General features: G+C 41.8%; 1 protein-coding gene across 1 annotated transcript in view; it reads left to right on the forward strand.

The window, feature by feature from the left end:
• The first annotated feature begins 370 nt into the window (after positions 1-370).
• The window catches only part of CDYL2 (chromodomain Y like 2), a 54,925-nt gene continuing 40,769 nt past the window's right edge, over positions 371-14,526 (forward strand). The window contains exon 1 of the mRNA XM_088530883.1: positions 371-806. Within this exon, the coding sequence (XP_088387009.1) occupies positions 783-806 (24 nt within the window). The 5' untranslated portion in view covers positions 371-782. The remainder of the gene's footprint in view (positions 807-14,526) is intronic.

Here is a 14,526-nt window from a genome sequence, read left to right on the forward strand (position 1 = left end):
TCCATTTCCTTCAGAGGGCTGGCCAATTTGCAAAATGGCTGAAGGGGAGCTGCAGGAACGGCTCCTTCCCCAGCGGGGCTGCCGGTGGGGCGCCAAGTTGGGCCGGGAGCCGCAGCCTGGGCTCCCGTGCCCGGGGTCACCCCGGAGGCGCCGCGGGCACCGCGGAGCGGGCGCTTGTGCGCGGAGCCGAGGCCGAGGCCGGAGCCGGAGCCAGAGCCGGAGCGTGGCCGGCCCCGCGCCCGTGCACGCCGTGACCTTGGGCGGGTGGCGCGGGCCCTGCGCGCCGCGGCTCCCCGCGCCGCCTCGCCCTCCCCCACACCCCCCTTTATTTTTAGTTTTTGGGGGTGGCTTCTCTTTTCCTTCTTTTTTATTTTTTTGGCCGCGGAAAGAGTTTGAAGCGCTCCCGGCTTGGGCGGGGGGGGGAGGGGGGAAGCGGAGGCCGGGTGCCGGCGGCCCCGGGAGTTTCCCTGCCGGAGGGCGCGGGGAGGGGGGCGGCCGTGCCCCCCGGGCGGGGCGCACGAGCCGGGGGGCGCCGGCCCCGCCGCCGCGGGGGGACGCGGCGTTGGGCGCTGCTGCTGCCGCCGCCGCCGCCGCCGCTGCTGGTTACGCCAGCCCCGCCGCCTGCCTCTCCGCCGCTCCTCGCCTCTGATTCTGCGCACAGGCGGCCCCGGAGCCTGTCATTCTGCAAAACACAGTTTACTCAACAGAGAGCGAGCGAGTGGGGGAGCGGGAGAGGTGGCGAGAGGCACACGGCGCGGCGGAGCCCAGTCCCGCAACGCACCATGGCTTCGGGGGACCTTTACGAGGTAGCGGGGGGCGCCGGGGGGCGGCCGGGGGGCGCCGGCCGGGGCGGCGGGGCGAGGGGCGCGGGGCGCCGCTCCGAGGAGCCCGGCCACTTGCCCCGGAGCGCAGGAAAGCGCCGAGGGAAGGGCTGGCGCGGGCGGAACGGGCCGGCGTGCGCGCCGGGGGGGCAGCAGGGATGGAGCGGCTCCCCTCCCTGCCCGCTGCCGCTCTCTTTCTCTTTCTCTCTCTACTTTCCATCGGGCTCGATCTTAGCAGGCCTCGCAAGAGAGAAGGAGGAAGGAGTGAAGGAGAGAGAGAGTTAGCGGTAGGATGGGGAGGTGATCGCAGTGTGATGAGCCCGTAGAGTGGAGAAAGTCCAGGTAAAGTCATAGGCGCTCTGGACGTGCTGAATGTGCAAATTAGTGCGAAAAAATGCGCCGTAGCGCTGCCGGCAGGCGCAGGGATGGAGGCGGCTCTGCGCCCGCTGTGCAAAGTGCAGGAGCCGACGCCAGGTTGCTTCACCTCGCGCCCGGGGGGCGGCGGGGGCGGCGGCTGGGCCGGGCCGAACCGAACCGGGCCGCGCGGGGGGCCGCGCCCGCGCCCCGCTCCGCGCCGCAGGGCGGGCCGCCAAGTTCGGCCGCGGCCCCGCGGCTCCGCGCCGGGCGGCCCAGGTGCGCGGGGGGCGGCAGCGCCGGGGGCCTGGGCAGCCACAGGCCGCGCCTGGGCCGGGGGGGCCCGGCCAAACGTTGACCTCCGGCACCCGGTCCTCATGGCCAAGCTGGGAACAAGTCTGGCTGCTCTTGCTGCACCAGGAAACAGAGCAAGAGAAACAGATCTTTTTATTTCTTTCTTCCTTTTCTTTCTTAAAAGAAAAAAATAAAAGAAAAAGAAGTAAGACCTTGCTTGGATGTTTTACATATCTAGCTCCAGTCCATGCAGCCAAAGTGGCACTCCACCATCCGCACAAGCCCAAGAGGGTAGATGCCTTACACCAGCTCTTGGAGCAGGACACCTTGGGCTCCCTGTCTCCTGATGAACACCCAGTTGCTCCTCTGGTTGGTAGGTCAGCACAAAAGCCACCATGACCCACTGGGACCATGTGCCGATGCTCAGGCACCGCTCAAAAGCCAGGGTATGCATGGTGTGGAATTGCTGTTGCGGTAGACATACTTGGACTTACTGTCGTATTGATGATATGGTATAGGGTCCTAAATGCGAAAACTGGAGGATCTGGTGGGTTTCACATAGATAAAGTTTTTACTTTGTGGCAATCCTTCAAAGTCTCTAACAAAGCTCATGGTTACAAGATGACATTGCTCTATTAGGACTTTATATTGCTGAGTGGGACATGGACCTTCTCTGAAGGGAAAAGCACTTACACTCTCCAAAGTGGTGTTAAGTGCTCAGAAGCACATGATGATTTGAGTAGTGCCATTGACCTTTTACCTCGCAGTTTTGCCATAGTTGTCACACAAGGTGGTAGTTGTAAGAATACCGTGTATCAACGATGTTGCTGTTGTGACTCCCTTGGCGCCACCAGAAGTTCAGTGAGAAACAACCTTGACCAGAAAAAGTTAGTGATACAGTTGCATGTCAGGAACTTCTGAGATGTGTAGAGGATCTTTGCGTGGTCTTGTCCAAGTTCTTAGATTTTCTTAGTTATGGAAAGAAATAAAGCTAGTACTTCTTGGGTTAAAGGTAGCCATGTTATTTCAGCTCCTACTCATTGTCTTAAATTTCTGATCTTTTAAGATCTTTGAGTTATTACAAGACAATATTTGGCAACTGACTGTGGGCTTTATGGCATATAAGTGATGTTGCTCAAGCAGTAACATGGCAGGAAGATGTTCTGTGAGGCAGCAGACTTCTGACCGGGAACTCTGCTGCAGTCAGTTTTCGGCCCAGTCATTTTGCAGGCATTTGTAGGGATGAGTGTGAAGCCATTATTGGGTACATGGTGAATGGCATCACCTTCTTTCTTTGTTATTTTGTTTGCATTTATCCTTGCTTATCATTGTGTAATGTGGAAGAAGGTATCCACCAGCACAGGTAAGTGGAAATATGGCTATTCATTTCTCATTTGGGATGTTTGGAGTGAATGTGACCTTCTCATATGTGGTGTGCTTTACAAAATTTTCATCTGCCTCTCAGACATGTGGAAAAATTATGTACAGGGTTCAAATGATGAATCCAGCTACATTCCACACCTCGCTATGAAGTTCTTTTGACAGAGGTCAAATAAATGTCTAGAAAGCTGAAGCATTTTTATGCCTAATAGGTAGCAAGTTTGCAGATGGCAGCTTTATTTAAACAACTCAACTTCGCTTCTTCCCATCCCAGAAACCCAACCTCTCCAAAGGAACTCATTAGAAAGGCGCTCGTACAGGAGGTGATGTCCAATACCAGTTAGACCACACATGAGATTAAGCTGTTTGCACCAACGCTTTACGCTTTCAGAGTTGACACCTCATTTCTAGCTCAGATACACCATTGTTTTCTCTCCTTCTTTTGAGCAACTGAAAAATTACAAGGATGGCAGGATGACCAATAAATGGTTTCAAGATTTTATCTTGAAATATGTTATTCTCCAGGATAAGTTTATGGAGTATTTCAAAGCTTGATTCCTCTTCAACTCTGTTAGCAACATCTGTGTCCTTCAAGGTTTCTTACTGAACTCCAGCAACGAGTCAATACTAATTTCCTCTGCAATCTAGAGTATTTAATGCTGGCTGCATAATTATTTTTATTATAGAAGGTCGTGGTCCAGGAGCTATGATAAGCCACATTAGAAAGAGTGTGCATTACCCACACTAATTTTTGTTCATCCATTGGTGGCACTCAAGAAACTTAATTCAATATAAAATTTTAAATTTTAGAAATAATGTCTGTTTCTCCTATCAGTCCATCTACTTTATACTGTCATATTGCTTTAGAAGATTTTTCAGTCTTTTAAAGTTAAATTCAGTGAATATCTTTATATTGAAGCTAATTAAGACCACAGACAAAATAACGTAAGTATTCTATTAATTGAGTGCCTTTTCCAGTTAGAAGTGGCTTCAAATCTTCTGAAATGTGTTACTAATGAAGTGGTCGACCATGAAATAGTTACCAATTATTCTAGAAATTAAAGAATATCTATCGAGAATTGTGTGTTTACTGGTAGTCAGTTCTAGATTTGTGTATTAGAACCTGGACCCTTTCCATCTGAAGAGAATTATTTCTATTATGTGTGAAAAGGTAGATATTAATTTTGAAAGAAAAATCAAAAAGTTTTATTTTGGGATAAATATAAAGCCTGTTTTTACCTTAACAAAAGGGAATGTTGTATACATATTTATATATAATTCTCAAGCTGTATAAAATGTTGGTTTGACTTTGTTTGACTTCTGTGTCCTTGGGACTTCAAGCTTTTCTGAATGGGTAGAAAAGTCATGGAATATTCCTTCATCCTGTCCCTCTTATAGGAGTTAATCTGATAAATATTTAAGTACTATGCTTCATATTCCTTAGAATTAACAAACTGTAAGTACAGGACTGGCAAAAGGTATCTGCAGTGGCCTTCCTTAAGACATTCCTATTCTACTTTATGATTCAAATACATTTGCGGTGTTTTGATAGAAAATCTGATTAATTTTTATAACAAGCAGAAATGGTAATGTGTCTGAAAGTGAAAAAGTGAATAATAACTTTGTTGACTTATATTAAAGTTTTTACCAGTGATTTGGAGTAACATTTTGAATTCTCCATCTTGAATTTGGTTCCCAAATAATCTTAACACAAACAATTCTCTCAGAAAGGCTGTAGTATTAAAATATGTAACATAATTTTACAGGAAAAAATATTTAATATGGACAGGGCACCTATTCTTTTTCCCAAGGAAAAAGATGGAGCATCCTGTTTAGTGCAATAAAGTTCAAGTTTATTGATGAATAAGTTATCAATACAAAAAAAATGCTCATGAAGCTGATACTTTTTAATTTAATGTTTTGATTTCTATTTCTCTCTAGATAATAAACAAAATTATACATTCAAGCACTATGATGTTGAAATCTAAAGTGTTATTTTAACATTGTGTCAGATTATATTACAACACCATAGTGGGGTGATCTAAAGATTATAGCTAAGTCTCTGAAATGGACTGTCAAATGCCTATATTTCTGGATCGCAATGGTAAAATCACTTTCTAAACTCAACAATTTCTTCATTGAAGTGTTCTCTGTTTGGAGAAGTGACTTTTTTAAAAACGACATCTTCTCCTTAAAGTTATCTGATGCCCATGGATAGGAGACTTGTCCACCATAGTGACAAGTTTCAATTAAATCTTATGTCTGTTTATGCAGCTGTGTAATAATGAGCTGCAGTTTATTTTAGCTCATGTGATCCTGCAGAAAGATAGCTTATTTCCAGATAAGTTACAACATCTCTCCTTTATACCTGCTCCCAGGTACCAGCAAAGTCAAAACTTGAAGATAATACTGGCACAATTTGGCCTGCTGAATCCTTACATGTGCGAACGTGCACATCAGAGAGAACACGGCAGAGCTTTTAGATGGTAGGTTTGGTTTGAAGAAGCTGAGCTTGGAAAATATTTTTGTTTTACAAAGTGGGGTAGTGCAAGCTGGTGAGCTTTGTGGCTTTCCATCATACATTGTTTTTAAAGGAGTCACTTTTTAGAAGAGAGTCATACTTAAACCTGCTTATTGAAGAAATCTGGAAAGCAGAAATCTATTTTTAAAGTACTTCACACATATATCCACTATAGCAGAGATGATTTGCAAGAAAGCAGGATTTTAAAGTAGACACTATTATTTCAGAGCAACTTCAAGTTAAATCAGTGACTTTCCTGGCATAATGGTTCAGTACTGAGGGAACAAGAGTGATGTCACAAGCAGAAAACAAGGACAAGGGGGTGCAGGGGATATAGAACAGTGCTAGGATCTGCTCCTGCTATAAAATGGGAAGCTATGGATGTGATGCTGGCTTCAGTGATATTAGAATTATTCCCAACAGCCAAGCATCTGCTTTTCTTTAGGTAACACCATAGCTTTTTTTCTAGTGGAAAAGCTTTATCAACAGCTATTTTGAAGAATCAGCTCTTTACAGAATTATTATCAAAATCAGTTTTCATGAAGACATTTGGTCTTCACATAATTGGTCTTCACATAATTGGTCTTCATATAAAATTATATATATAAAATATAATGATAATAAAAAAATAAGGTAACTTTTGAGCAATGCTATCCTCGGTAGAAGTCTCACTGCTTCAAGAAACTTTCCAGAATTCAGTTCCAAATCAGTGCGGTTTCATACAGTGCAATTTGCATGCAGTGCAGACAGTGGTCTTTAATCCTAAACTGAGCAATCATCTGGCCAATAGATTAAACTGAGATATAAAGCTCATAATACAGAGTTAACCTGAGGCTCCTTTGACCCACATCCCACAATTCCCTATATTAAAATTACCGAGTGAGTTTCAAAAGTGTTACTGGATAAGTCTGGCCATTTTCATTATCTTACTATGAAATTCCAGTGTGGAGCTGCCTATGGAACATTGCAAAGCACATAATGACCGTCTTGTTTACCTGCAACGTCACTGTGCTACCACTACTCCAACTTCCTCATTACACTGTAGACTGCTTGGCTTATTTTGGGACACTGAAAGGCAATCAAAAGTAGTTTACACCTCAAGAAAATACCCATCACAAGCATCTCTGGCTTGGAAAAGTTACTGAAAATACACTCTGGAACACGCACGTACCTGTAACTATGTGGAATGAAGACTCTCCCAACCAAAGACACTGATCAGTATAGGCTTCCCTTCATTGCCCAGGTTCAATGACCCCATTTAGCTATCAGAGGATAAAATCAATGTAACTTTTTGTAATGCTTTGTGCAACCACATTTTACTTTGGATTTGGTCTTTAGTTCAGTATCAAAGCCAGTAGTTTTATTATTTATTATAAGCCATTATTCAGTAATTGTTTCTGAAAGCTAAAATATTTGGAGAGACTAGTTCAAATAATAGCAGAACTTAAATGTGATCTAATATTGAGAAAAATTGGCTGCAGTTTTTTTTTTTACATCAATGGAGTAATTGTGATGGCTAACTATGCTGTAAATAGTGTTTCTTTGTCCATTCATTTGACTTTTAGCTGTGTTACAGTTTCTTGGCTCTGTACATTTTCATCAAACCCTTTTTTTCCCTCCCTACCCATATATTTTTCAAACAATTTTTGCAGTACACTTTATGACTCTGGCATCTTGACACTGACAGAATAGATTAATTAAAGAGTAACCTGTTCTTTATGTCTAAACTTTTAGTGCAATTTACTATATCAAACAGCTTAATATGAAATATTTGTAATATAAAGGGAAATGGTAGTGAGGCATATGAATGTTGTCTTGCTTTACATTCAGGAAAATAAGAACATTCTTCTCTTTTCCACAAAAGGAAAATTGTCCTTTTGGCCTGTTTAATACCAATGTCACATACACTTTGTTTATTATCAAAACTCCAGGCTGGTAATATTGTAGGACTGAAGGGAAATTTACATGTGTTCTTTCATTACACAGAGAGTATGTAGGTTTTAGTATTATCTCATTATCGATCAGGATATAACAGAGTCAGGAATCTATTCAGTTTCTAAAAACTTTCTTGAGATATGGATGTGATTGACCTGTATAGGAAGAAATTATTCTTGTTGTGGCTTCCTCAAGAAGGAGGAATAGATTGACTAGTGCTGTACTGTGAATGGTAGCAATGTCATCAGCAGACTACAACAAATCATTAAACACAATATCTGTCAGAAATACATTTCTCTCAGAAAATAACAGTTGCCCCACTTGGCTTTGCTAGATTTCTTAGAGACCATCCACAAAGCTCACAGCCCATTCCTAAAGAGGGACAAAATGGGGACAATGTGGATATTCTCTTCCATTATGCACTTCCCCATATTTATTTAGATTAGTAGATTTTATTTAGAATTTTCTTATAGTAATGTAATCACATACATTTGCTCAGCACTCAGTGGATTAAAAAAGAGATCCAAGGAACTACACAGCAGGGAGCCTGAGCACCATTGTATGCAAATTAACAGCACCTATAAAAATAAACCAAGTCAGCAGATTCATGGGAATGTGTCTTGGTTTGGAAAAGAGTTAACATGACGTCTTGGAGGAAAGTCACATCTCTCAGACCTCCTAGACTCAATGAACATGGGGATCTCAATGCCTCTGGATGGTGTAAGTGGATTTTCAAAAAACCTTTTGACAATATCCCAAAGAAGAACATCCTACCAAAAAAAAAAAAAAAAAACCAAAACTGTGGCACAGGAGGATTGGTCGTCTGGACTATTTGTTTCACAGAGAAGAACGAAAGGAAGCAATGAAGGGAAAGTATAACAGAGTTCCCAAATGACAGTGCTGGGACCTGCACTGTGCAACAAAATTGTAAACTATTTGAAAATAATTGCATTTATTGCTGATAATTTACAGATTATTATTAGCATTGTCAAGAGGAAAGTCGACAGTGAAGAGCTGGATGATAAAGTAGCAATTGAAATTCTGTGTTTATAAATGCAAGCAAATGATCAGGGGAAACGCAATCCTGACTATATGTGCATAGCAATGAGTCCTTCCTACAGTAGCCATTACCATTCAGGAGCAGATCATGGAATCAGTGGGAAAAGTCTTTGGGTGTGTCTGTGCTGGGACTTAATTGGGATCAGGTGCATGTTTTCTAAGTGAATCTCCCTCTGATCGCTGTTTACTGCACCTCTCCTCGCATCACCAAGCAGTCTTGGGGAGCAGGGACTGCATTCCTTTCAGATGAAGCCAAACTGGAAAATGTGCTCCAGTTCCTAACGGATATCCAGTCCTTGGGATAAGCCGGGTATCCGGTTAACCTCTTGAGCTCTGTGTGGTGGAAATACCAGGTCCTCAGGACTGATTGCTTCATTCTATGGGTTTGCTGCTACTTGCTAATCCAGATGCAGTCTTTGAAAAAAACATCTTGGTATTTAAGTACAAACAGAATTTTGGAGTTATGAAAAAAAGAACTGAAGATGAAAGAGAAGAAAATCATCATTACATCACTGGGGAATACCACTATGCTTCCACATCTTCAGGAACACAGCAGAACCAGAAGCCACACAGAGAAGGGCAAGTGAGGCCTTGCAAGGTATGACTGACTGACTGCCACTGAAAAGACACCCTACAATGACTTTCTGGCTGGCGGGCAAGGTGATCAAGGAAGATATGAATGGCATGGAAAAGACAAATGGAGATGATTAGTTAATCCAGTGATGAATGCTGTTTCTTATTACACAAGAAAAGACATGCAGCAAATGAAATGATCAGGCAAATAACTAAGACAAAAGAAATAGTTCTTCACAGCATTTAATTCGGGTAACTCATTGTCACAGGATACTGTGGAAATCAAAACTCTAAGTGGTTTCAAACAATGGTAAAACAGCTTCTTGCAAGGTAGACCCGTTTATACCTTTCAGCACAAAAAAATCCTTACACTACTAATTGCTGGGAGCTGGGAGGGTAGTCCAAGGACAGTGCTTATGCTACAGATGCTGTTTTCCTAAGCATCCAATACTAATTTCTATTTGAATATATAAAATGGGGAGCTAGATGGACCTTTAGTATGACCCTGTATGGCAGTTCTTAGTTTTGTATATATGGCAGTCATTAAACAAATACAAATATTGACTAAGGTGTTGATACAGTCTGCAGAGATCACAAACATACTTGCCTGACAAGTTGTACTCTGGTATTGTAATAGATGATCACTGCTAATTTAGTTTGCATGGCAAACTAAAGGACAGATCAGAATAGTGGGTTCAGTCTCTGACACAGAGAAAATCAGTTTCTGTTTTAGAGACCCTACGATCTAGACTTCCAACAAGATGCAACAGGTGGAAGAAGCAAATGAAAGAGTAGAATGGAGGAGGTGATGAAGTATGGTTAAAACAAACACACACAATAAAAAAAAAAGTGTGGGCCCTTTGCCATAGTTCTGCCTAAAGCTGGGGTAAGAGGGATGACAGAAAATTAGAAAATATTTGAGCAAACGCATGGAATGAAACAACTTCTCAAATAGGTATTATTAGAAATTGGCATTAGTGAAAGAAAATATTCCTAATGAATGAAAATAGCTGCTCCTACTTTGTAAGGAAATCATTTCAAAATTGAAAATGGCTTATTCATAAATTTATACATTTTGTATTTTGGATGATCTTCATAGGTTTTCCTAATACTGCATAGGGTTGTTTTATACCCTTATTAACCTTTAAGGCCTCATCAGAATTTACTTAGAAGAGTCACTGACTTTTAATAAAGCCACTAACTTGCAATTTTGTTTTTTTTCTTTTCCTGTAAATGATTACTAATATAATGAAATATAAACAGTCTAATCTTCAACTGACCAGTTCTACTTGTCAAGCCCTTTCAGATACACCAAAATTAACTTTTTTTTTTGACACCAGTTTGCACTCATTGCTATGACTAGTGGTGATGTAAACTGTGCTCAGATGTCAGGCTTAACAATGAAGGACGGAGCTTTGCTTATGTATTGTTTTAGTGTTAGTATTAAGAAGGGGATTGCAGAATGAAGTATGAAGTTATATAGCTTTTTAAAAATATATTTTGTTTTGACTATTCTAATGGATTTCCTTGAAATGTTATGCAGTAGAAATTTCCTACAATAATATTTTTGAAATTATTCAATCTTTTCTGCTTTTGGAGGGGGTGCTGTTTAGCAGAATACAAAATCACATTATCACAGTAATGCATCTGATGAATTATTCTTACAAAAATATTTTTTAAATCTATTTGTGATAGGTTATCAGATATTTTAGCGTAAGAAATATGATAACATGATGTTGGAGAATTTCTGCTAAGTATTCAAGCAAAATGCACAGTATAGCTGGCTAGATTTTCAGGCTCATTGAATCCAAAATATTTTGGTCACAGACTTATTGGTGTTTGAAGCAAAATAGTGGAGTTCAGTCCAAGCATAAATGCGTGTGTTTAGGATGATACAGTGTGAGAAGGTCTTCTTGGATGAGTAGTTGAATGTGATTTCTTCTAACCAAGCAGAGAAAGTAACAACATTCTTGATTCAGTTATGGCAAGACCTAAGAGTGTTGCTTAAATTAAATAGCAACAAAAAATCATTATAAGAAAGAGGATGGAGACATTCTGCATCACAAATTAAATACTAGGAATTATAGCAAAAAGCAGAATTATTAATGGGAATGTCTCCACAAAACTCCAAGGGAAATAACGCAGAAGTTCCTGAAACAATAATAACAATCCTGACTGATGAGGGACAACTGAAACTTCACACTTTGACCAAAGTAATTGAGAACTAGATTATAATAGAGTCTGGGTCCACAAACTCAAGTCTTTTTGCAAAGTTGTTATAACAGCTGAAAATCAGATTCCACTCTTGTACAATTAAAAACTACATCTGGCTCATAATTTACTTCTGTGCTGAAATGTCAGAACTGATGTACCACAAGAGTCCCAAGAGTGCCAATGGAGCTAGATATGAGCGGTTCAAGAGGTCCCTATTCCAGGGTGTATAAGGCAGCAGCACTGCAGACCAAGACATCCCAAGCAAAGATTACAGTCCAGATTTAAAATACATGTTTTTTCTTGACGGTATAGAAAAAATGAGGCATTTTGAGGGCACAAGAAAACAAATAGGACAAATAGAAACATGAACCATTACAGTAAAAAGCAGCCATAGAATGTAAAAGAACTAGAGGATAAAATTTAATTAATGCAACTTGCAGAAGAGCAAGAAATTCAGTGACCAGCAAAAGGAAGACCAAAAAATACATGTGTTTGGAGAAAAAAAATGGAGAATCTCCAGGAATATTGATGTACAGGAATTAATGGACTTGGAGTAAAATGCCTCTAAAGGAAAAAATGAGCAATAAACACAGCACTCCGTGCTGCGTGGCTTCTGAAGGGGCATCAGAGAAGTTATAAGATTACAACTTATTTTTGGAAATGATGAAGGGGACGAGAGAGCAGTAAGAAATACTGTGTGGAGATGGTAACCCGTCAATGAACAAAGAAAGAAACTAGACTCTACAGTAGAAATGCAGGATGACTTCATTTCCATCTTTATATATAAGAATAGAGAATGAGACTTAGACAGTCGAGCATAAACCGCACAACTGAGACTGAAATGTTCCTTTTACTCACCCCTATGGCCTAATACTGCCTAATGTACAACAGAAGCCCCAATCATGTGGTCATGTGTCTGCTGATGACACAAAAAAGATGCATTGGGAACCCCAGAGAAGACTGTGTTTGATAGCACTGTATTTGTACTGGGGAATTTGTGTGCTGGGGTATTTATATGCCAGGGAAATAGCTTCTTTCTAAGTTCTATCCATTCAAAGGCTCCATTTCTTACCAGCATAAAAAGATGAGGGAAGCTGAAGTATAAAGTCACCATCAGCCTAAGAGCTGGGCAGGCTGCTTGGGGGTTCTGTCCCCGTGTCCCCAGCCAGCAAGGATCGTGCAGATGCCCCTGGAAGGAGGTTTATCCATCTCCTGCCCGTTTTCCTTCCCCTGCTGCCTTCTCCCCACCAATGAATGGCTTCTGGTGCCTTTCCCATGCACTGGCATGCACTTGCATCAGATGACAGATTAAAGCCCGAGTGCCAAGGTGGCCTTGTCATCTCTCCCTGCTGACTAAGGCCTACACAAACAGTATGTTGCATGGCATTTATCAAATGAATCAGGATAACAAAAATTCCAAGCCAACAGGAAGACACCTAGTTTTTTTTTTTTCTTTTTTTATACTTTTTTCCCTTGTACACATCAGAAGCTTTGGATTCTCATCAATCTCGTTAGACCAACAGAACATCCCCTGCTCGGTGTGTGGACTGCCTGTCATAGTTCTTGTCATAATCTTCTATGAACTGTTGTTTTTACTGGCCTCAGAAAGTGTCGAGGAATGGCTAGAATTGATGGAAGACTGTTTCTCCTAATGGAATAACATGACATGATCAGCTTTGTCAGGAGAACCACAAAGGATGCCGGGTCTGTGCCCTACGTTGTTTGACCATCCTACAGTCTGGCTTTCTGACCTGACATTACTTAAGAGTTATTTCCAGTGAGTGCCAGTGATAGCACCTCTCTCAAAGAAGTGGTGTCAAATATTGCCATGTGTGTGTGGTTTCCAGTTATTGACAAGCTGCTGTGGGCTGTGATTTGAATTGTTCCACAACTGCTGCTGTTATTTTCTTTGCTACATCTGCTCATATCAAATACCACTGACAACCTGCTGTGTTTAGAAGACAAAGACAGGTCTCTTTTTACCATGAACTGGACCTTCTATTTGTACCATGAATAATGCAATTTTTCTCATGTGCTGTTAACAGCTGCACTTATAGCCTGTTTAGGATACATGAAAAAAAGTCTTGCCTACTGAACAGTTAAAATGTGTAGGCTACTCGTTCTCTTTGGGTATGCAACCACACTCCATTGCTGTTTTATCTTAGAGTATTTATTCACCCTTTGATTTTCTACAGTCCCTTTCAAGATATGTATCCAAAGCACAGTTCACAAACCAAGGAAAACATTCTTTAAAGCTGTTTTATCCCCAAGACACAATTCCTTGGGAATTTCTAGTTTGCTATGTTAAATTCTTAAGGTTTTGTGCAGTTCAGAATAGCTTTAAGAGCACTTCCTCTAAACACCTTTCTTGCTCCACGTCCACCTGCTCTTGATCCTACTACCTCCATAAACGGCTGTTGCAACATGACAAGCGTCTGTGTGGATCACAGGCTGAAAGCTCATGGCAGCTGCGTGCAGTGTTATGCACTGAGGATGTTTTTCTAGTTCTGAGCATTGCAAGGGTCTGCCTTGGATGTCTATTTAAATGCATAAATATATATTCAAATGTATGCATGAGGGGGTATTTGGGACTGTCTGCTGGATGGTTAATATTTGATACATGACTTATTCAATATTTGTAACTTAACCTGAGTAGTAAGCCTCAAGGTTAACAGGGGAACTGCATGATAAGCCTCAGGTCTAACAGAGGAACTGAGAGCAAGACCTATATTTTTATTTCCCCTCTGATTATTCAGCAGCGTAATGCTGCCGTGCACTACCAAATGCAGTGTAATTGAATGAGACAGAACATAAATAAGACTTCTCTACAGTCTTTTTTTGCTGTTATTGTTTTCTTTTGCAGCAACTAGTGTTTAGCTCCCTTTCTAAGACAATTTCTTGAATCTCTGACTCAAACGCAGACATCTCTGAACGGGGTGAACTGGTAGCTGTAGCACTTCTGGGACAGAAACTGCAAGATGTGAGCAGGCAGGACGTTCCCCTTTTCAAGCAGGGGGGCAGCTGCTTTCGATCTGTGGCTTCTCGCTGCTATTGTGCGAGGGAATCGCACCCTGCGAGTTTCGTGAGCCACAACAGAGAGTAAGTAAAGCTGGGGCTCATTTAGGACTGGGTGTTATTTTAATGAGCTTAATAAATCCTATCGAGAACTGAGAGTTTCTCTAGAGAGTTCTCAGTCCTGCAAAGCAGAGCTCTCCATCTGACCGCTGAGCCTTGCACACTCCTGACGCTACAAAAACTGCACCAGGTCTAAGCAGCACCAATTCCACAGTACCAGTAGCCTTAGTGTAAGCGGTTCTTCCCCTTCAGCAGCTGTTTTCATCATGAAGGAGCTTAGACTTGCTTCGAGCAGAGCTT

Source organism: Tinamus guttatus, unplaced genomic scaffold (genome assembly GCF_059628265.1).
Source record: "Tinamus guttatus ecotype Peru unplaced genomic scaffold, ASM5962826v1 Tinamus_guttatus_pri_ptg000389l, whole genome shotgun sequence".
In the NCBI taxonomy this organism is placed as follows: domain Eukaryota; kingdom Metazoa; phylum Chordata; class Aves; order Tinamiformes; family Tinamidae; genus Tinamus; species Tinamus guttatus.